At 45.9% G+C, this 23,688-nt stretch overlaps 1 protein-coding gene across 3 annotated transcripts in view; it reads right to left on the bottom strand.

The window, feature by feature from the left end:
* Nucleotides 1-23,688, bottom strand: part of LOC109881294 (FSD1-like protein) — a 74,952-nt gene that overhangs the window by 11,566 nt on the left and 39,698 nt on the right. For all 3 annotated transcript variants that reach the window (XM_031803078.1, XM_031803077.1, XM_031803079.1), the window contains exons 7-9: nucleotides 23,147-23,356; nucleotides 22,567-22,665; nucleotides 21,508-21,637 (exon numbers count right to left, since the gene is read on the bottom strand). In XM_031803078.1, coding sequence (XP_031658938.1) covers nucleotides 21,508-21,637; nucleotides 22,567-22,665; nucleotides 23,147-23,356 — 439 coding nt within the window. The remainder of the gene's footprint in view (nucleotides 1-21,507; nucleotides 21,638-22,566; nucleotides 22,666-23,146; nucleotides 23,357-23,688) is intronic.

The raw sequence follows: 23,688 nt of genomic DNA, 5'->3' as shown, positions 1-23,688 counted from the left end.
AACACATTTGAATCATTGTTATTATTATCATTACTGTATGCTATCAATATGGAATCGTAAAATGCAACTGATATGTGTATAGATTTTCCATTTCGGTGCCCATCACTAATTGGATGGATTAATTTGATGAGGGATTGCAACTAATTCATGTACCATAAAGTGTGTTAAACCATTACTTTTGATTTTATAAATTGGGGACTGTAGTGGTGACTGTAGTGGTGACTGTAGTGGTGACTAGTGACTGTAGTGGTGACTGTAGTGGTGACTAGTGACTGTAGTGGTGACTGTAGTGGTGACTAGTGACTGTAGTGTTGACTGTAGTGGTGACTAGTGACTGTAGTGTTGACTGTAGTGGTGACTAGTGACTGTAGTGGTGACTGTAGTGGTGACTAGTGACTGTAGTGGTGACTAGTGACTGTAGTGGTGACTGTCGTGGTGACTGTAGTGGTGACTAGTGACTGTAGTGGTGACTGTAGTGGTGACTAGTGACTGTAGTGGTGACTGTCGTGGTGACTGTAGTGGTGACTGTCGTGGTGACTGTAGTGGTGACTAGTGACTGTAGTGGTGACTAGTGACTGTAGTGGTGACTAGTGACTGTCGTGGTGACTAGTGACTGTCGTGGTGACTAGTGACTGTAGTGGTGACTGTCGTGGTGACTAGTGACTGTCGTGGTGACTAGTGACTGTCGTGGTGACTAGTGTCTGTCGTGGCGACTAGTGTCTGTCGTGGTGACTAGTGACTGTAGTGGTGACTGTCATGGTGACTAGTGACTGTCGTGGTGACTAGTGACTGTAGTGGTGACTGTTGTGGTGACTGCAGTGGCGACTAGTGACTGTAGTGGTGACTGTCGTGGTGACTGTAGTGGTGACTAGTGACTGTCGTGGTGGCTAGTGACTGTCGTGGTGACTAGTGACTGTCGTGGTGACTAGTGAAATTCTGTGACCCGGAAGTCATTTTTAAGTGTTGCTTGACTAGACGCTGATTACGTGATGAGTTTGCAAATCAAATGCTCCACTTGTGCTGCCAGTGAAAAACAAGTTCACCTTTTATTTATTGTTCTCTGAACCCGGAGTTCTTCACTGTGCCAGATAGTGAGGTCCAAAAGGGTTACTACACTAGAATTCAATGTGCCAGATAGTGAGGTCCAAAAGGGTTACTACACTAGAATTCAATGTGACAGATAGTGAGGTCCAAAAGGGTTACTACACTAGAATTCAATGTGAGGTCCAAAAGGGTTACTACACTAGAATTCAATGTGCCAGATAGTGAGGTCCAAAAGGGTTACTACACTAGAATTCAATGTGCCAGATAGTGAGGTCCATAAGGGTTACTACACTAGAATTCAATGTGACAGATAGTGAGGTCCATAAGGGTTACTACACTAGAATTCAATGTGAGGTCCAAAAGGGTTACTACACTAGAATTCAATGTGCCAGATAGTGAGGTCCAAAAGGGTTACTACACTAGAATTCAATGTGCCAGATAGTGAGGTCCAAAAGGGTTACTACACTAGAATTCAATGTACCAGATAGTGAGGTCCATAAGGGTTACTACACTAGAATTCAATGTGACAGATAGTGAGGTCCATAAGGGTTACTACACTAGAATTCAATGTGCCAGATAGTGAGGTCCATAAGGGTTACTACACTAGAATTCAATGTGACAGATAGTGAGGTCCATAAGGGTTACTACACTAGAATTCAATGTACCAGATAGTGAGGTCCATAAGGGTTACTACACTAGAATTCAATGTGACAGATAGTGAGGTCCATAAGGGTTACTACACTAGAATTCAATGTGAGGTCCAAAAGGGTTACTACACTAGAATTCAATGTGAGGTCCAAAAGGGTTACTACACTAGAATTCAATGTACCAGATAGTGAGGTCCATAAGGGTTACTACACTAGAATTCAATGTGACAGATAGTGAGGTCCATAAGGGTTACTACACTAGAATTCAATGTGCCAGATAGTGAGGTCCAAAAGGGTTACTACACTAGAATTCAATGTGAGGTCCAAAAGGGTTACTACACTAGAATTCAATGTGCCAGATAGTGAGGTCCAAAAGGGTTACTACACTAGAATTCAATGTGCCAGATAGTGAGGTCCATAAGGGTTACTACACTAGAATTCAATGTGACAGATAGTGAGGTCCATAAGGGTTACTACACTAGAATTCAATGTGAGGTCCAAAAGGGTTACTACACTAGAATTCAATGTGCCAGATAGTGAGGTCCAAAAGGGTTACTACACTAGAATTCAATGTGCCAGATAGTGAGGTCCAAAAGGGTTACTACACTAGAATTCAATGTGAGGTCCAAAAGGGTTACTACACTAGAATTCAATGTGCCAGATAGTGAGGTCCATAAGGGTTACTACACTAGAATTCAATGTACCAGATAGTGAGGTCCATAAGGGTTACTACACTAGAATTCAATGTGACAGATAGTGAGGTCCAAAAGGGTTACTACACTAGAATTCAATGTGCCAGATAGTGAGGTCCATAAGGGTTACTACACTAGAATTCAATGTACCAGATAGTGAGGTCCATAAGGGTTACTACACTAGAATTCAATGTGCCAGATAGTGAGGTCCATAAGGGTTACTACACTAGAATTCAATGTACCAGATAGTGAGGTCCATAAGGGTTACTACACTAGAATTCAATGTGCCAGATAGTGAGGTCCATAAGGGTTACTACACTAGAATTCAATGTACCAGATAGTGAGGTCCATAAGGGTTACTACACTAGAATTCAATGTGACAGATAGTGAGGTCCATAAGGGTTACTACACTAGAATTCAATGTGCCAGATAGTGAGGTCCATAAGGGTTACTACACTAGAATTCAATGTGACAGATAGTGAGGTCCATAAGGGTTACTACACTAGAATTCAATGTGAGGTCCATAAGGGTTACTACACTAGAATTCAATGTGACAGATAGTGAGGTCCATAAGGGTTACTACACTAGAATTCAATGTGAGGTCCATAAGGGTTACTACACTAGATCTCAATGTGCCAGATGGTGTTGTCCAAAACTACACTAGAATGATTTAACATACTATGAATAGTGTCTCTGCCTTGGAACAGCAGCTCCATTTCCTTCATTCTATCTCGCTCTCACACTATTGTACTCACACACCGGAGAGACTTGGGTCACTGTTTTCATGAATATATAATCTGGGCCTATAAGTGTTGAACATTCAAAATATTGTCAGGAAATTAAGCTCAAGCACCATGGAGATAAGAGCATTTGTGTGTTACATAAATTACATTTAAGTTTATTTACAACAACAGAAAAACACACTGCGATTTGACATACCAGGTATCAAGCAGAAATGGACTTGAAAAGTCTTTACAAACTTACAGTATCATATTTATGCTCATATATATTATGTTAACTAATAGCAAAGAAAAGTTTTGGAATTGGCCCAACTGAGACCAAATTAAATCTGTGTGACATGATCCCCTTTGGATGGATCATTTCAGAATGTCAGTGTACTAGCTAGTACACAGTGCAGGTGTTAATCACGACCAGAGGGACCACCTAAGGGCCAAATTAATCCCTGGTAGATTTTAAAACAGCATAATTCTCAGGTTCTGGTTCAGGTTCCACAAACTCGTCCATGTTGTGGGAGGTCCTCTAAATCTGACACGTATGTCTGAGCAAAGGCAAACAGAAGCTCCTCATTCAAGAAAGTTGTACTGTTTGGGTTGAGAGGCTGGACACCTTTGCATTATCTCACAATTCTTCTTTGAAAAACGCCTCTGCAGCTCAGCGGTGAGACTGTCAAGCACCTGATTAAAGACAGCTCTATGGAAGCTCTTCACCATCACTTTGGTCACTATTTTTCAGTCCTACATCAACAATGAGTTGTGAAATCTTAAGCTTCTCTTAGGCTGTCTTTACACACTGTTTGTACACTTATTTTGCAGTGCTCTGCAATCTCTTCAATGTCCTGTAGCTCTCTCAGAACTGCTTGAAGCCCCTCAGATTACGGCATACCATGTATGTGCATGCCAACCTTACATCCGTAAGTCTCCGTGGTTCCCTGGGCTGCTGCTGCGGTTTCAGGTCTTTCTGAACGGCAAGACATTTGAGATGAACGTACGAGCCAGATACAAAGTTCTATAAAGCTTCTGCAGGAGAGAAAAAAAAAGTTAACAGCCTCTGGCACTGATTTTGACAGCATTGACAAGAACCAAATTCAAACCATGTGCATTACAGTGCACATAAAATGCTAATCTTGCACTGTTTTTTAATCCGTGCAGACACACGAGAATGCTTTCCGCTCATGACGGATGCACCGTCACAGCCTTGCACCACCAGATTATTTCTGTAGTCCAGACCGTGTTTTTCAAGGCAATCAATGTGAGATCTGCTGCATCTAAGCTTTCAACTGACTGAAAGTGTAAAAAAGCTTTCATGGATGGCCCCGTTTTAATAGTACCTCACAACTAAAGACGTTTGTTTGGTTTCATCTGAAATCACACTAAAAACGTTCTTTCTACACCATCTCAGCTCAGCTCTCAAGAAATGTGTCCTGGATTTGGTGGCTTGTGTTTCTTAGCATTGCCACATGCATTCATCCTTTTCTCTATGAGAGGGACATTCTTTGCTATTTCTTCTAAAGTTGTCAAAAAATGACCCTTGTTGTGAGAGTCATCAGGCTCCCTCCACTTTCTTTTTCCGGTTTAATTGACCCTGTGCGAAAATAAGACAGTCTATGGTTACATCTAAGCATCCAATTACCAACATTTTAGTCCAATCTCAACCTTAATTACTAATCCCCATTTTCATACCTGTACCTTAAAATCAACTACCAGCCTAAGTTAGATCATGGCTAGCTCTACTCTGCAGTAAGTAATTTACATAGCTATAATTTCTAACACCTTTACGGTAGCAAACAGGCTAACTGCAAATTGTGGTCATCTTTTGAGTAACGTTAACAGATTGATAGTAACAATTGTTTGTTTTGAGTTCAAGTACGAAAATCTAACTGAGTTAATGGATTTCAAATGGCTGATTGTTAACTTGCTGAACCCTGACAGCTGTAGCCTACTAGTTACGCCACATTAGCTAAACATTCGTATACTGTAACTTACGACACTGCATGGTATATGCGTGTATTACTAGCACAGATGTAAACATAATGTTAGGCTAAATTGGGAACCGTTCTCTCTTATCTGATTAACTGTCTGTTAATGGAGCCAGAGGTCTAACTTTAACTTACACAGCAACTCAACTTTCATAAAAGTTGTTCAGGAAACCTGAACCCGATGCTAAACCTTCAAACTTACTTCATATATGATGCTTTCGCCAATCGCGAAAAGAGCTCGTGGAGCTGTGGAAATACTCTCTCTTCTTCTTCTGTATCTCGCAACCAACGTTAATACTCTCTCTTCCTCATCTTCGGTTTGAAAAATGCTCCGCCGAACGTCAAAATAAATTATTCTTTCAACAAGAGGTGAAATGAGATGTCAATCAGCAATCAAACTACCAGTAGCGAATGAAATGTTGGGGTGGCACCCGGGGTGGCCATTCAGATGTCAGGGGTTTCCAGTTCCACCCCGGACACCCCTCTGGCTCCGCCCCTGCTTCACAGCAATTGCTAGCTAGCCGAAAATTAGGCTCAGTTAAATACAAATCTCCCTAGATACATCCGCGTCTCGTAGTCAATGTCATGAGTTTTGTTAAATGAAAGAGGAATATAGTAATATGAATAGAATGGAGTTCCCCATATAGAAGTTCTGGTGCAGCCCAGAAATGTCCTTATCTAGTCGGTGTGAAATAGCAGGTCTGTTAGGAAATGCCTAACTTTCTTTGTTGTTACTTTTAAGGTTGGAACCAACATGCAGAACCTCCTGCAGGCAGAGAGGGAAGGAGCTCAGGGACCAGCTACACTATTCACAGCCCAGTCGAGAGTGAAGGAGCTCAGGGACCAGCTACACTATTCACAGCCCAGTCGAGAGGGAAGGAGCTCAGGGACCAGCTACACTATTCACAGCCCAGTCGAGAGGGAAGGAGCTCAGGGACCAGCTACACTATTCACAGCCCAGTCGAGAGGGAAGGAGCTCAGGGACCAGCTACACTATTCACAGCCCAGTCGAGAGGGAAGGAGCTCAGGGACCAGCTACACTATTCACAGCCCAGTCGAGAGGGAAGGAGCTCAGGGACCAGCTACACTATTCACAGCCCAGTCGAGAGGGAAGGAGCTCAGGGACCAGCTACACTATTCACAGCCCAGTCGAGAGGGAAGGAGCTCAGGGACCAGCTACACTATTCACAGCCCAGTCGAGAGGGAAGGAGCTCAGGGACCAGCTACACTATTCACAGCCCAGTCGAGAGGGAAGGAGCTCAGGGACCAGCTACACTATTCACAGCCCAGTCGAGAGGGAAGGAGCTCAGGGACCAGCTACACTATTCACAGCCCAGTCGTGTTCCATGTAATTACATCGTTGGACTTTAAGAAACTTCATGTATTTGTATTGATTTTTTTTTAAACCGTAGAAATAAAAAAGGAAATATATGGTTTAAAACACACCTTTAATGTTTATTTGTTTTAGCTGTTAGTCATACGCCCCTAAGTGTTATTAACACATTGGTGTTTACATCATTAAGCCTTTATGTTTGTGTTATGAATGATCAAAGGTGTCTGACTTCATAGTAAGAACAGCGTCAGTGTTTCTATAGGTTGGGGGCTTCACTAAGGTTAGTGTTTCTATAGGTTGGGGGATTCATCAAGGTGTTTCTATAGGTTGGGGGTTTCATCAAGGTTAGTGTTTCTGTAGGTTGAGGGTTTCATCAAGGTGTTTCTATAGGTTGGGGGTTTCATCAAGGTGTTTCTATAGGTTGGGGGTTTCATCAAGGTTAGTGTTTCTATAGGTTGGGGGCTTCATCAAGGTTAGTGTTTCTGTAGGTTGGGGGTTTCATCAAGGTTAGTGTTTCTGTAGGTTGGGGGTTTCATCAAGGTTAGTGTTTCTGTAGGTTGGGGGTTTCATCAAGGTTAGTGTTTCTGTAGGTTGGGGGCTTCATCAAGGTTAGTGTTTCTGTAGGTTGGGGGGCTTCATCAAGGTTAGTGTTTCTGTAGGTTGGGGGTTTCATCAAGGTTAGTGTTTCTGTAGGTTGGGAGCTTCATCAAGGTTAGTGTTTCTATAGGTTGGGGGCTTTCATCAAGGTTAGTGTTTCTATAGGTTGGGGGCTTTCATCAAGGTTAGTGTTTCTGTAGGTTGGGGGCTTCATCAAGGTTAGTGTTTCTGTAAGTTGGGGGCTTCATCAAGGTTAGTGTTTCTGTAGGTTGGGGGCTTTCATCAAGGTTAGTGTTTCTATAGGTTGGGGCTTCATCAAGGTTAGTGTTTCTGTAGGTTGGGGGCTTCATCAAGGTTAGTGTTTCTATAGGTTGGGGGCTTTCATCAAGGTTAGTGTTTCTGTAGGTTGGGGGCTTTCATCAAGGTTAGTGTTTCTATAGGTTGGGGCTTCATCAAGGTCAGTGTTTCTGTAGGTTGGGGGCTTCATCAAGGTTAGTGTTTCTGTAGGTTGGGGGCTTCATCAAGGTTAGTGTTTCTGTAGGTTGGGGGCTTTCATCAAGGTTAGTGTTTCTATAGGTTGGGGCTTCATCAAGGTTAGTGTTTCTGTAGGTTGGGGGTTTCATCAAGGTTAGTGTTTCTATAGGTTGGGGCTTCATCAAGGTTAGTGTTTCTGTAGGTTGGGGGTTTCATCAAGGTTAGTGTTTCTATAGGTTGGGGGTTTCATCAAGGTGTTTCTATAGGTTGGGGGTTTCATCAAGGTTAGTGTTTCTATAGGTTGGGGGCTTCATCAAGGTTAGTGTTTCTGTAGGTTGGGGGTTTCATCAAGGTTAGTGTTTCTATAGGTTGGGGGCTTCATCAAGGTTAGTGTTTCTGTAGGTTGGGGGTTTCATCAAGGTTAGTGTTTCTATAGGTTGGGGGCTTCATCAAGGTTAGTGTTTCTGTAGGTTGGGGGTTTCATCAAGGTTAGTGTTTCTGTAGGTTGGGGCTTCATCAAGGTTAGTGTTTCTGTAGGTTGGGGGTTTCATCAAGGTTAGTGTTTCTATAGGTTGGGGCTTCATCAAGGTTAGTGTTTCTGTAGGTTGGGGGTTTCATCAAGGTTAGTGTTTCTATAGGTTGGGGGTTTCATCAAGGTGTTTCTATAGGTTGGGGGTTTCATCAAGGTTAGTGTTTCTATAGGTTGGGGGCTTCATCAAGGTTAGTGTTTCTGTAGGTTGGCGGTTTCATCAAGGTTAGTGTTTCTATAGGTTGGGGGCTTCATCAAGGTTAGTGTTTCTGTAGGTTGGGGGTTTCATCAAGGTTAGTGTTTCTATAGGTTGGGGGCTTCATCAAGGTTAGTGTTTCTGTAGGTTGGGGGTTTCATCAAGGTTAGTGTTTCTGTAGGTTGGGGTTTTCATCAAGGTTAGTGTTTCTGTAGGTTGGGGGTTTCATCAAGGTTAGTGTTTCTGTAGGTTGGGGGCTTCATCAAGGTTAGTGTTTCTGTAGGTTGGGGGCTTTCATCAAGGTTAGTGTTTCTATAGGTTGGGGCTTCATCAAGGTTAGTGTTTCTGTAGGTTGGGGGCTTCATCAAGGTTAGTGTTTCTGTAGGTTGGGGGCTTTCATCAAGGTTAGTGTTTCTATAGGTTGGGGCTTCATCAAGGTTAGTGTTTCTATAGGTTGGGGGCTTTCATCAAGGTTAGTGTTTCTGTAGGTTGGGGGCTTCATCAAGGTTAGTGTTTCTATAGGTTGGGGGCTTTCATCAAGGTTAGTGTTTCTGTAGGTTGGGGGCTTTCATCAAGGTTAGTGTTTCTATAGGTTGGGGCTTCATCAAGGTTAGTGTTTCTGTGGGTTGGGGGCTTCATCAAGGTTAGTGTTTCTGTAGGTTGGGGGCTTCATCAAGGTTAGTGTTTCTGTAGGTTGGGGGCTTTCATCAAGGTTAGTGTTTCTATAGGTTGGGGGCTTTCATCAAGGTTAGTGTTTCTGTAGGTTGGGGGCTTTCATCAAGGTTAGTGTTTCTATAGGTTGGGGCTTCATCAAGGTTAGTGTTTCTGTAGGTTGGGGGCTTCATCAAGGTTAGTGTTTCTGTAGGTTGGGGGCTTCATCAAGGTTAGTGTTTCTATAGGTTGGGGGCTTCATCAAGGTTAGTGTTTCTGTAGGTTGGGGGGCTTCATCAAGGTTAGTGTTTCTGTAGGTTGGGGGTTTCATCAAGGTTAGTGTTTCTGTAGGTTGGGGGTTTCATCAAGGTTAGTGTTTCTGTAGGTTGGGGGCTTCATCAAGGTTAGTGTTTCTATAGGTTGGGGGCTTCATCAAGGTTAGTGTTTCTATAGGTTGGGGGCTTCATCAAGGTTAGTGTTTCTATAGGTTGGGGGCTTCATCAAGGTTAGTGTTTCTATAGGTTGGGGGTTTCATCAAGGTTAGTGTTTCTGTAGGTTGGGGGCTTCATCAAGGTTAGTGTTTCTGTAGGTTGGGGGCTTTCATCAAGGTTAGTGTTTCTATAGGTTGGGGGCTTCATCTAGGTTAGTGTTTCTATAGGTTGGGGGCTTCATCAAGGTTAGTGTTTCTATAGGTTGGGGGTTTCATCAAGGTTAGTGTTTCTGTAGGTTTGGGGCTTCATCAAGGTTAGTGTTTCTGTAGGTTGGGGGCTTTCATCAAGGTTAGTGTTTCTATAGGTTGGGGGCTTCATCAAGGTTAGTGTTTCTATAGGTTGGGGGCTTCATCAAGGTTAGTGTTTCTATAGGTTGGGGGTTTCATCAAGGTTAGTGTTTCTGTAGGTTGGGGGCTTCATCAAGGTTAGTGTTTCTGTAGGTTGGGGGCTTCATCAAGGTTAGTGTTTCTGTAGGTTGGGGGCTTTCATCAAGGTTAGTGTTTCTATAGGTTGGGGGCTTCATCAAGGTTAGTGTTTCTGTAGGTTGGGGGCTTCATCAAGGTTAGTGTTTCTGTAGGTTGGGGGCTTTCATCAAGGTTAGTGTTTCTATAGGTTGGGGCTTCATCAAGGTTAGTGTTTCTGTAGGTTGGGGGCTTCATCAAGGTTAGTGTTTCTGTAGGTTGGGGGCTTTCATCAAGGTTAGTGTTTCTATAGGTTGGGGCTTCATCAAGGTTAGTGTTTCTATAGGTTGGGGGCTTTCATCAAGGTTAGTGTTTCTGTAGGTTGGGGGCTTCATCAAGGTTAGTGTTTCTATAGGTTGGGGGCTTTCATCAAGGTTAGTGTTTCTGTAGGTTGGGGGCTTTCATCAAGGTTAGTGTTTCTATAGGTTGGGGCTTCATCAAGGTTAGTGTTTCTGTAGGTTGGGGGCTTCATCAAGGTTAGTGTTTCTGTAGGTTGGGGGCTTCATCAAGGTTAATGTTTCTGTAGGTTGGGGGCTTTCATCAAGGTTAGTGTTTCTATAGGTTGGGGGCTTTCATCAAGGTTAGTGTTTCTGTAGGTTGGGGGCTTTCATCAAGGTTAGTGTTTCTGTAGGTTGGGGGTTTCATCAAGGTTAGTGTTTCTATAGGTTGGGGGTTTCATCAAGGTGTTTCTATAGGTTGGGGGTTTCATCAAGGTTAGTGTTTCTATAGGTTGGGGGCTTCATCAAGGTTAGTGTTTCTGTAGGTTGGGGGCTTCATCAAGGTTAGTGTTTCTGTAGGTTGGGGGTTTCATCAAGGTTAGTGTTTCTATAGGTTGGGGGCTTCATCAAGGTTAGTGTTTCTGTAGGTTGGGGGTTTCATCAAGGTTAGTGTTTCTGTAGGTTGGGGCTTCATCAAGGTTAGTGTTTCTGTAGGTTGGGGGTTTCATCAAGGTTAGTGTTTCTATAGGTTGGGGCTTCATCAAGGTTAGTGTTTCTGTAGGTTGGGGGTTTCATCAAGGTTAGTGTTTCTATAGGTTGGGGGTTTCATCAAGGTGTTTCTATAGGTTGGGGGTTTCATCAAGGTTAGTGTTTCTATAGGTTGGGGGCTTCATCAAGGTTAGTGTTTCTGTAGGTTGGGGGTTTCATCAAGGTTAGTGTTTCTATAGGTTGGGGGCTTCATCAAGGTTAGTGTTTCTGTAGGTTTTGGGTTTCATCAAGGTTAGTGTTTCTATAGGTTGGGGGCTTCATCAAGGTTAGTGTTTCTGTAGGTTGGGGGTTTCATCAAGGTTAGTGTTTCTGTAGGTTGGGGTTTTCATCAAGGTTAGTGTTTCTGTAGGTTGGGGGTTTCATCAAGGTTAGTGTTTCTGTAGGTTGGGGGCTTCATCAAGGTTAGTGTTTCTGTAGGTTGGGGGCTTTCATCAAGGTTAGTGTTTCTATAGGTTGGGGCTTCATCAAGGTTAGTGTTTCTGTAGGTTGGGGGCTTCATCAAGGTTAGTGTTTCTGTAGGTTGGGGGCTTTCATCAAGGTTAGTGTTTCTATAGGTTGGGGCTTCATCAAGGTTAGTGTTTCTATAGGTTGGGGGCTTTCATCAAGGTTAGTGTTTCTGTAGGTTGGGGGCTTCATCAAGGTTAGTGTTTCTATAGGTTGGGGGCTTTCATCAAGGTTAGTGTTTCTGTAGGTTGGGGGCTTTCATCAAGGTTAGTGTTTCTATAGGTTGGGGCTTCATCAAGGTTAGTGTTTCTGTGGGTTGGGGGCTTCATCAAGGTTAGTGTTTCTGTAGGTTGGGGGCTTCATCAAGGTTAGTGTTTCTGTAGGTTGGGGGCTTTCATCAAGGTTAGTGTTTCTATAGGTTGGGGGCTTTCATCAAGGTTAGTGTTTCTGTAGGTTGGGGGCTTTCATCAAGGTTAGTGTTTCTATAGGTTGGGGCTTCATCAAGGTTAGTGTTTCTGTAGGTTGGGGGCTTCATCAAGGTTAGTGTTTCTGTAGGTTGGGGGCTTCATCAAGGTTAGTGTTTCTATAGGTTGGGGGCTTCATCAAGGTTAGTGTTTCTGTAGGTTGGGGGGCTTCATCAAGGTTAGTGTTTCTGTAGGTTGGGGGTTTCATCAAGGTTAGTGTTTCTGTAGGTTGGGGGTTTCATCAAGGTTAGTGTTTCTGTAGGTTGGGGGCTTCATCAAGGTTAGTGTTTCTATAGGTTGGGGGCTTCATCAAGGTTAGTGTTTCTATAGGTTGGGGGCTTCATCAAGGTTAGTGTTTCTATAGGTTGGGGGCTTCATCAAGGTTAGTGTTTCTATAGGTTGGGGGTTTCATCAAGGTTAGTGTTTCTGTAGGTTGGGGGCTTCATCAAGGTTAGTGTTTCTGTAGGTTGGGGGCTTTCATCAAGGTTAGTGTTTCTATAGGTTGGGGGCTTCATCTAGGTTAGTGTTTCTATAGGTTGGGGGCTTCATCAAGGTTAGTGTTTCTATAGGTTGGGGGTTTCATCAAGGTTAGTGTTTCTGTAGGTTTGGGGCTTCATCAAGGTTAGTGTTTCTGTAGGTTGGGGGCTTTCATCAAGGTTAGTGTTTCTATAGGTTGGGGGCTTCATCAAGGTTAGTGTTTCTATAGGTTGGGGGCTTCATCAAGGTTAGTGTTTCTATAGGTTGGGGGTTTCATCAAGGTTAGTGTTTCTGTAGGTTGGGGGCTTCATCAAGGTTAGTGTTTCTGTAGGTTGGGGGCTTCATCAAGGTTAGTGTTTCTGTAGGTTGGGGGCTTTCATCAAGGTTAGTGTTTCTATAGGTTGGGGGCTTCATCAAGGTTAGTGTTTCTGTAGGTTGGGGGCTTCATCAAGGTTAGTGTTTCTGTAGGTTGGGGGCTTTCATCAAGGTTAGTGTTTCTATAGGTTGGGGCTTCATCAAGGTTAGTGTTTCTGTAGGTTGGGGGCTTCATCAAGGTTAGTGTTTCTGTAGGTTGGGGGCTTTCATCAAGGTTAGTGTTTCTATAGGTTGGGGCTTCATCAAGGTTAGTGTTTCTATAGGTTGGGGGCTTTCATCAAGGTTAGTGTTTCTGTAGGTTGGGGGCTTCATCAAGGTTAGTGTTTCTATAGGTTGGGGGCTTTCATCAAGGTTAGTGTTTCTGTAGGTTGGGGGCTTTCATCAAGGTTAGTGTTTCTATAGGTTGGGGCTTCATCAAGGTTAGTGTTTCTGTAGGTTGGGGGCTTCATCAAGGTTAGTGTTTCTGTAGGTTGGGGGCTTCATCAAGGTTAATGTTTCTGTAGGTTGGGGGCTTTCATCAAGGTTAGTGTTTCTATAGGTTGGGGGCTTTCATCAAGGTTAGTGTTTCTGTAGGTTGGGGGCTTTCATCAAGGTTAGTGTTTCTATAGGTTGGGGCTTCATCAAGGTTAGTGTTTCTGTAGGTTGGGGCTTCATCAAGGTTAGTGTTTCTGTAGGTTGGGGGCTTCATCAAGGTTAGTGTTTCTATAGGTTGGGGGCTTCATCAAGGTTAGTGTTTCTGTAGGTTGGGGGGCTTCATCAAGGTTAGTGTTTCTGTAGGTTGGGGGTTTCATCAAGGTTAGTGTTTCTGTAGGTTGGGGGTTTCATCAAGGTTAGTGTTTCTGTAGGTTGGGGGCTTCATCAAGGTTAGTGTTTCTATAGGTTGGGGGCTTCATCAAGGTTAGTGTTTCTATAGGTTGGGGGCTTCATCAAGGTTAGTGTTTCTATAGGTTGGGGGCTTCATCAAGGTTAGTGTTTCTATAGGTTGGGGGTTTCATCAAGGTTAGTGTTTCTGTAGGTTGGGGGCTTCATCAAGGTTAGTGTTTCTGTAGGTTGGGGGCTTCATCAAGGTTAGTGTTTCTGTAGGTTGGGGGCTTTCATCAAGGTTAGTGTTTCTATAGGTTGGGGGCTTCATCAAGGTTAGTGTTTCTATAGGTTGGGGGCTTCATCAAGGTTAGTGTTTCTATAGGTTGGGGGTTTCATCAAGGTTAGTGTTTCTGTAGGTTGGGGGCTTCATCAAGGTTAGTGTTTCTGTAGGTTGGGGGCTTTCATCAAGGTTAGTGTTTCTATAGGTTGGGGGCTTCATCAAGGTTAGTGTTTCTATAGGTTGGGGGCTTCATCAAGGTTAGTGTTTCTATAGGTTGGGGGTTTCATCAAGGTTAGTGTTTCTGTAGGTTGGGGGCTTCATCAAGGTTAGTGTTTCTGTAGGTTGGGGGCTTCATCAAGGTTAGTGTTTCTGTAGGTTGGGGGCTTTCATCAAGGTTAGTGTTTCTATAGGTTGGGGGCTTCATCAAGGTTAGTGTTTCTATAGGTTGGGGGTTTCATCAAGGTTAGTGTTTCTGTAGGTTGGGGGCTTCATCAAGGTTAGTGTTTCTGTAGGTTGGGGGCTTTCATCAAGGTTAGTGTTTCTATAGGTTGGGGCTTCATCAAGGTTAGTGTTTCTGTAGGTTGGGGGCTTTCATCAAGGTTAGTGTTTCTGTAGGTTGGGGGGCTTCATCAAGGTTAGTGTTTCTGTAGGTTGCTCCCAAGTGGCACAGCAGTCTAAGGCACTGCATCACATCCGGCCGGGATTGGGAGTCTGAGAGAGCATTGTAATCGTGGCTGTGATCGTTGTTGTGATCGTTGTTGTAATCGTTGTTGTGATCGTGGCTGTGATCGTTGTTGTAATCGTGTCTGTGATCATTGTTGTAATCGTTGTTGTGATCGTGGCTGTGATCGTTGTTGTAATCGTGTCTGTGATCGTTGTTGTAATCATGTCTGTGATCGTTGTTGTGATCGTTGTTGTAATCGTGTCTGTGATTGTTGTTGTAATCGTGGCTGTGATTGTTGTTGTAATCGTGGCTGTGATTGTTGTTGTAATCGTGGCTGTGCTCGTTTTGTTTTTGTGGACATGATATGGAATGAATGAAAACCATGGATATTACAGCCAGAACACTAGAAATGTTACTCACCAAAACCATTAGTTGCAAGCAGGGAAAAATGGGTAAAAACAAAATCAATGACGTGCTACTAACTATACATTCTCAATATCAAGACATTTTCAGGAGGTTGATTCTCACAAACTTCAACGAGCAGAAAATAAAATTTGCTGAAAGAAATCTGTGAACTGGTCACACAAACCTGGAAGGGACTTGATGAATAAAAAGTATTTAATGTTTGGAGCGTACGAACACGATCACAAGCGGTCTCTACATCCAGGTAGCCCAATGCTACATCCAGGTGGCCCAATGCTACATCCAGGTGGCCCAATGCTACATCCAGGTGTCCCAATGCTACATCCAGGTGGCCCAATGCCACAGATTACAGGTGGCCCAATGCTACATCCAGGTGGCCCAATGCTACATCCAGGTGGCCCAATGCTACATCCAGGTGGCCCAATGCTACATCCAGGTGTCCCAATGCTACATCCAGGTGGCCCAATGCCACAGATTACAGGTGGCCCAATGCTACATCCAGGTGGCCCAATGCTACATCCAGGTGGCCCAATGCTACATCCAGGTGGCCCAATGCTACATCCAGGTGGCCCAATGCTACATCCAGTTAGCCCAACGCTACATCCAGGTGGCTCAACGCTACATCCAGGTAGCCCAATGCTACATCCAGGTAGCCCAATGCTACATCCAGGTGGCCCAATGCCACAGGTTACAGGTGGCCCAACGCTACATCCAGGTGGCCCAACGCTACATCCAGGTGGCCCAACGCTACATCCAGGTGGCCCAACGCTACATCCAGGTGGCCCAGCACTACATCCAGGTAGACCACACATGGTCACCTTGACATGTTCTTCAGATTGGTAAAATGAGCGCTGTTGACGAACACAAAGTAACGATAATCAGCTGGTTAAAACGAAGACACTGTGTGGGAGTCACAGTGGAGCTACACTACAAGGGGTTCCATTCCATTAGCACTAAATAACACTCATTCTACACTGTAGCTGAGTAAACAAACCCTGTGTAGATATCCAGACAGTCCAGAGACTACCACGGGAACTATGAATGCTCTATTTAAAATGGGGCCATCCGCAGTTGAAACAATAACAAAGCGTCCTCCCCGCCACTGTTTCAGTAAAAAGCTGTATGTGACCACTCAAATGTATAGACAGAATTATGGATGCAAGGACTGACCATCCATGGTATCAAGCATTGGAGTAAAACAAACTTATATTTTGGATTCTCTTGGGGATGAACTAGGGCTTATTAGTAAAAAATTAATTATGTAGCCAGCTGGATGTAGCCAGCTGGATGTAGCCAGCTAGATGTCGCCCTTTAAGACGGAGCCAGCTAGATGTCGCCAGCTGGATGTCGCCAGCTAGATGTAGCCAGCTGGATGTCACCAGCTGGATGTCGCCAGCTAGATGTATCCAGCTAGATGTATCCAGCTAGATGTAGCCAGCTGGATGTATCCAGCTAGATGTAGCCAGCTAGATGTAGCCAGCTGGATGTAGCCAGCTAGATGTCGCCAGCTAGATGTCGCCAGCTGGATGTAGCCAGCTAGATGTAGCCAGCTAGATGTAGCCAGCTGGATGTCGCCAGCTAGATGTAGCCAGCTAGATGTAGCCAGCTAGATGTCACCAGCTAGATGTAGCCAGCTAGATGTAGCCAGCTAGATGTCGCCAGCTAGATGTATCCAGCTAGATGTAGCCAGCTGGATGTCGCCAGCTAGATGTTGCCAGCTAGATGTAGCCAGCTAGATGTCGCCAGCTGGATGTCGCCAGCTAGATGTAGCCAGCTAGATGTCGCCAGCTAGATGTCGCCAGCTAGATGTAGCCAGCTAGATGTCGCCAGATAGATGTCGCCAGATAGATGTAGCCAGCTAGATGTAGCCAGCTAGATGTAGCCTGCTAGATGTCGCCAGCTAGATGTCGCCAGCTAGATGTAGCCAGCTAGATGTCGCCCTTTAAGACGGAGCCAGCTAGATGTAGCCAGCTAGATGTCGCCAGCTAGATGTCGCCCTTTAAGACGGAGCCAGCTAGATGTAGCCAGCTAGATGTCGCCAGCTAGATGTAGCCAGCTAGATGTAGCCAGCTAGATGTCGCCCTTTAAGACGGAGCCAGCTAGATGTAGCCAGCTAGATGTCGCCAGCTAGATGTAGCCAGCTAGATGTAGCCAGCTAGATGTCGCCCTTTAAGACGGAGCCAGCTAGATGTAGCCAGCTAGATGTCGCCCTTTAAGACGGAGCCAGCTAGATGTAGCCAGCTAGATGTCGCCCTTTAAGACGGAGCCAGCTAGATGTAGCCAGCTAGATGTAGCCAGCTAGATGTCGCCCTTTAAGACGGAGCCAGCTAGATGTAGCCAGCTAGATGTAGCCAGCTAGATGTCGCCCTTTAAGACGGAGCCAGCTAGATGTAGCCAGCTAGATGTAGCCAGCTTAGATGTCGCCCTTTAAGACGGAGCCAGCTAGATGTAGCCAGCTAGATGTAGCCAGCTAGATGTCGCCCTTTAAGACGGAGCCAGCTAGATGTCGCCAGCTAGATGTAGCCAGCTAGATGTCGCCCTTTAAGACGGAGCCAGCTAGATGTAGCCAGCTAGATGTAGCCAGCTAGATGTCGCCCTTTAAGACGGAGCCAGCTAGATGTAGCCAGCTAGATGTCGCCCTTTAAGACGGAGCCAGCTAGATGTCGCCCTTTAAGACGGAGCCAGCTAGATGTAGCCAGCTAGATGTAGCCAGCTAGATGTCGCCCTTTAAGACGGAGCCAGCTAGATGTAGCCAGCTAGATGTCGCCAGCTAGATGTCGCCCTTTAAGACGGAGCCAGCTAGATGTTGCCCTTTAAGACGGAGCCAGCTAGATGTCGCCCTTTAAGACGGAGCCAGCTAGATGTAGCCAGCTAGATGTCGCCCTTTAAGACGGAGCCAGCTAGATGTAGCCAGCTAGATGTCGCCCTTTAAGACGGAGCCAGCTAGATGTAGCCAGCTAGATGTCGCCCTTTAAGACGGAGCCAGCTAGATGTAGCCAGCTAGATGTCGCCCTTTAAGACGGAGCCAGCTAGATGTCGCCCTTTAAGACGGAGCCAGCTAGATGTAGCCAGCTAGATGTAGCCAGCTAGATGTAGCCAGCTAGATGTCGCCCTTTAAGACGGAGCCAGCTAGATGTAGCCAGCTAGATGTCGCCAGCTAGATGTAGCCAGCTAGATGTCGCCCTTTAAGACGGAGCCAGCTAGATGTCGCCCTTTAAGACGGAGCCAGCTAGATGTAGCCAGCTAGATGTAGCCAGCTAGATGTAGCCAGCTAGATGTCGCCCTTTAAGACGGAGCCAGCTAGATGTAGCCAGCTAGATGTCGCCCTTTAAGACGGAGCCAGCTAGATGTAGCCAGCTAGATGTAGCCAGCTAGATGTCGCCCTTTAAGACGGAGCCAGCTAGATGTAGCCAGCTAGATGTAGCCAGCTAGATGTCGCCCTTTAAGACGGAGCCAGCTAGATGTAGCCAGCTAGATGTCGCCAGCTAGATGTAGCCAGCTAGATGTCGCCCTTTAAGACGGAGCCAGCTAGATGTAGCCAGCTAGATGTCGCCAGCTAGATGTAGCCAGCTAGATGTAGCCAGCTAGATGTCGCCCTATAAGACGGAGCCAGCTAGATGTAGCCAGCTAGATGTCGCCCTTTAAGACGGAGCCAGCTAGATGTAGCCAGCTAGATGTAGCCAGCTAGATGTCGCCCTTTAAGACGGAGCCAGCTAGATGTAGCCAGCTAGATGTAGCCAGCTAGATGTCGCCCTTTAAGACGGAGCCAGCTAGATGTAGCCAGCTAGATGTAGCCAGCTAGATGTCGCCCTTTAAGACGGAGCCAGCTAGATGTAGCCAGCTAGATGTAGCCAGCTTAGATGTCGCCCTTTAAGACGGAGCCAGCTAGATGTAGCCAGCTAGATGTAGCCAGCTAGATGTCGCCCTTTAAGACGGAGCCAGCTAGATGTCGCCAGCTAGATGTAGCCAGCTAGATGTCGCCCTTTAAGACGGAGCCAGCTAGATGTAGCCAGCTAGATGTAGCCAGCTAGATGTCGCCCTTTAAGACGGAGCCAGCTAGATGTCGCCCTTTAAGACGGAGCCAGCTAGATGTAGCCAGCTAGATGTCGCCCTTTAAGACGGAGCCAGCTAGATGTAGCCAGCTAGATGTCGCCAGCTAGATGTCGCCCTTTAAGACGGAGCCAGCTAGATGTTGCCCTTTAAGACGGAACCAGCTAGATGTCGCCCTTTAAGACGGAGCCAGCTAGATGTAGCCAGCTAGATGTAGCCAGCTAGATGTCGCCCTTTAAGACGGAGCCAGCTAGATGTAGCCAGCTAGATGTAGCCAGCTAGATGTCGCCCTTTAAGACGGAGCCAGCTAGATGTAGCCAGCTAGATGTAGCCAGCTAGATGTCGCCCTTTAAGACGGAGCCAGCTAGATGTAGCCAGCTAGATGTCGCCCTTTAAGACGGAGCCAGCTAGATGTAGCCAGCTAGATGTCGCCCTTTAAGACGGAGCCAGCTAGATGTAGCCAGCTAGATGTCGCCCTTTAAGACGGAGCCAGCTAGATGTAGCCAGCTAGATGTAGCCAGCTAGATGTCGCCCTTTAAGACGGAGCCAGCTAGATGTAGCCAGCTAGATGTCGCCCTTTAAGACGGAGCCAGCTAGATGTAGCCAGCTAGATGTAGCCAGCTAGATGTAGCCAGCTAGATGTCGCCCTTTAAGACGGAGCCAGCTAGATGTAGCCAGCTAGATGTCGCCAGCTAGATGTAGCCAGCTAGATGTCGCCCTTTAAGACGGAGCCAGCTAGATGTCGCCCTTTAAGACGGAGCCAGCTAGATGTAGCCAGCTAGATGTAGCCAGCTAGATGTAGCCAGCTAGATGTCGCCCTTTAAGACGGAGCCAGCTAGATGTAGCCAGCTAGATGTCGCCCTTTAAGACGGAGCCAGCTAGATGTAGCCAGCTAGATGTAGCCAGCTAGATGTCGCCCTTTAAGACGGAGCCAGCTAGATGTAGCCAGCTAGATGTAGCCAGCTAGATGTAGCCAGCTAGATGTCGCCCTTTAAGACGGAGCCAGCTAGATGTAGCCAGCTAGATGTCGCCCTTTAAGACGGAGCCAGCTAGATGTAGCCAGCTAGATGTAGCCAGCTAGATGTCGCCCTTTAAGACGGAGCCAGCTAGATGTCGCCCTTTAAGACGGAGCCAGCTAGATGTCGCCCTTTAAGACGGAGCCAGCTAGATGTAGCCAGCTAGATGTCGCCCTTTAAGACGGAGCCTGCTAGACGGAGCCAGCTAGATGTCGCCCTTTAAGACGGAGCCAGCTAGATGTCGCCCTTTAAGACGGAGCCAGCTAGATGTAGCCAGCTAGATGTAGCCAGCTAGATGTCGCCCTTTAAGACGGAGCCAGCTAGATGTAGCCAGCTAGATGTAGCCAGCTAGATGTCGCCCTTTAAGACGGAGCCAGCTAGATGTAGCCAGCTAGATGTAGCCAGCTAGATGTCGCCCTTTAAGACGGAGCCAGCTAGATGTAGCCAGCTAGATGTAGCCAGCTAGATGTAGCCAGCTAGATGTCGCCCTTTAAGACGGAGCCAGCTAGATGTAGCCAGCTAGATGTAGCCAGCTAGATGTAGCCCTTTAAGACGGAGCCAGCTAGATGTAGCCAGCTAGACGGAGCCAGCTAGATGTAGCCAGCTAGATGTAGCCAGCTAGATGTAGCCCTTTAAGACGGAGCCAGCTAGATGTAGCCAGCTAGATGTAGCCAGCTAGATGTAGCCAGCTAGACGGAGCCTGCTAGATGTAGCCTGCTAGATGTAGCCAGCTAGATGTAGCCAGCTAGATGTAGCCAGCTAGATGTAGCCCTTTAAGACGGAGCCAGCTAGATGTAGCCAGCTAGATGTAGCCAGCTAGATGTCGCCCTTTAAGACGGAGCCAGCTAGATGTCGCCCTTTAAGACGGAGCCAGCTAGATGTAGCCCTTTAAGACGGAGCCAGCTAGATGTAGCCCTTTAAGACGGAGCCTGCTAGATGTAGCCCTTTAAGACGGAGCCTGCTAGATGTAGCCCTTTAAGACGGAGCCAGCTAGATGTAGCCCTTTAAGACGGAGCCAGCTAGATGTAGCCCTTTAAGACGGAGCCAGCTAGATGTAGCCCTTTAAGACGGAGCCAGCTAGATGTCGCCCTTTAAGATGTAGCCAGCTAGATGTAGCCAGCTAGATGTAGCCAGCTAGACGGAGCCAGCTCTTCTAAGAGTATCAACACTGCAGCTTGTAAAACTTCTATCACTTGAGGAAATGAGATCTCAACTTGGCAGACAGTGTCTGTAGTAACAACGCTGCAAGTGGATTGGCTTTTTGACCAATCAGATAAAGGGTGTCCTGTGGAAACACAGCCCATGAGAACTAATGAAAGACGAATGTGGGAGAAAAAGCAGTTGAATGGTAGCCTGGTCCCAGACCTGTGTGTGTCCTGTCACACCAAATGTGACAATGACCATAGAAGTTGGAAAGATATCACACAGATCTAGGACCAGGCTATTTCAAAGGGAGTTCCAGGTAAAATCAGGATTAGGCCTAATCCCAAATGAATCCCTAGACCCTAAATCCTATTTTGATAGCTAAGAGGATTTGACAGGTGCAGTCAATATGGTAATAGATCCCTCTTTCCCTCTGATAGGCTTAGTCGAAGTGTCTACATATTGCTTTATACCAATCAAATCCTCTCAGATCTCCACAAGGGCCTAGGGATCCATTTGAGACACATACTTGTTCCAGTTCAGTTCTCACCTGCCCTTGTTCTCCTTGCCCTTGACCTTGCTCTCCAGCCCCTTGCCTCCCTGGGGGTCCCACTCCACAGTCCTGTCCTCTACCTTCAGGTTCAGATGGGACGACGATGAGTCAAAGCCGAAGTTAAACGCTGGGAAGGGAATCAAACAATCCACTAATCAAACACAAGACATAGCAGACATTTTCTTACAGTTTTGTTGCAGGGAAAAACATTTTAGTCAAATAACTTATATCAATATTGGAATGACTACGTAATTAAAGACAACATCGTGCAACCGTCTTACCTCTGGTTTCCAGGGTAGCTAACCGTCTTACCTCTGGTTTCCAGGGTAGCTAACCGTCTTACCTCTGGTTTCCAGGGTAGCTAACCGCCTTACCTCTGGTTTCCAGGGTAGCTAACCGCCTTACCTCTGGTTTCCAGGTTAGCTAACCGTCTTACCTCTGGTTTCCAGGTTAGCTAACCGTCTTACCTCTGGTTTCCAGGTTAGCTAACCGTCTTACCTCTGGTTTCCAGGGTAGCTAACCGTCTTACCTCTGGTTTCCAGGGTAGCTAACCGTCTTACCTCTGGTTTCCAGGGTAGCTAACCGTCTTACCTCTGGTTTCCAGGGTAGCTAACCGTCTTACCTCTGGTTTCCAGGGTAGCTAACCGTCTTACCTCTGGTTTCCAGGGTAGCTAACCGTCTTACCTCTGGTTTCCAGGGTAGCTAACCGTCTTACCTCTGGTTTCCAGGGTAGCTAACCGTCTTACCTCTGGTTTCCAGGGTAGCTAACCGTCTTACCTCTGGTTTCCAGGGTAGCTAACCGTCTTACCTCTGGTTTCCAGGGTAGCTAACCGTCTTACCTCTGGTTTCCAGGGTAGCTAACCGTCTTACCTCTGGTTTCCAGGGTAGCTAACCGTCTTACCTCTGGTTTCCAGGGTAGCTAACCGTCTTACCTCTGGTTTCCAGGGTAGCTAACCGTCTTACCTCTGGTTTCCAGGGTAACTAACCGTCTTACCTCTGGTTTCCAGGGTAACTAACCGTCTTACCTCTGGTTTCCAAGGTAACTAACCGTCTTACCTCTGGTTTCCAGGGTAACTGGATCCGAGTATTCTCCAGCTGCTGCCTTGTTGCATGCTCGTACCCGGAAGTTCATGAACTTGGAGTCAAACTTTAAACCTAGGGGACGAGTAGCATATTATCTGCATTGCTTCATAATGTTCTGTAGGTAAACAAGCTTTTACACTTTGATAAAAGTTACAAAGTTTTAGGTAAAGCAAGACTGGACTGTTCACGTTTTAAAACACAGGAAGATACATGAAGACAGTACAGTCTTAGCCTGGTCCCAGATCTGTTTGTGCTGTTTTGCCAAGTGGCGGTAGGTAGCCCCTCGTTAGAGCGTTGGGCCAGTAACTGAAAGGTTGCTGGAGCGATTCCCCGAGCTGACAAGGTACAAATCTGTCGTACAGCCCCTGAACAAGGCAGTTAACCCACTGTTCCTAGGCCATCACTGTAAATAAGGATTTGTTCTTAACTGACTTTCCTGGTTAAATCAAATTTAAAAAAAACATTTAAAAAATAGGCATGAAAATGGCCATTGGAGTTGGCACAAACAGATCTGGGCCCAGGCTACAGTCGGCCTGAACTGTCAGTTGTGTACCTGACAGTGAGTATTCTGTGGTCTTGATGTTGTCCACCACCTCCCAGCACCGCTGGTCTTTGATGCGTGGCAGCCCTTCGTGGTCCGTCTTTCTGTACTCCAGTATGTAGTGGTCTATCTTGCTGTCCTCCACTGGCATCTTCCAGGCTACGGACACCGTGTTGTCTAACACCAGACAGTCCCCTACCTCCATCTCTGGGGCCCAGGGGACTGGAATGACATAGAGAGGAAGGCATCTTTAAAAGCTGGACAAGATCTTTGCATAGGAAGATAAATAAAAAGGTAAATAAATGAGTCTTAAGCTTTTTTTTTGACAATGCTCTAACTTCATAATTTTTTTCATATGACAATCAATAATACATGTTTTTTTAAATTAAAATGTGTTATAATAAAACAAATTTGATGCAGAACACTTGAATGAACTCATGATTCCATTTTATGTACTCCAAAATGACCATCAGTTCGTGCCTTGTGAAACACCATAAGATCCTATTTTATTACTTAGCTAGCCATCTTGGCAATATTATGCCCACCTGACACAG

Source organism: Oncorhynchus kisutch, linkage group LG23, assembly GCF_002021735.2.
Source record: "Oncorhynchus kisutch isolate 150728-3 linkage group LG23, Okis_V2, whole genome shotgun sequence".
NCBI classification, from domain to species: Eukaryota; Metazoa; Chordata; class Actinopteri; order Salmoniformes; family Salmonidae; genus Oncorhynchus; species Oncorhynchus kisutch.
Note: the sequence above shows the minus strand (reverse complement) of the source record. Positions and strands in the feature narration are given on the sequence as shown.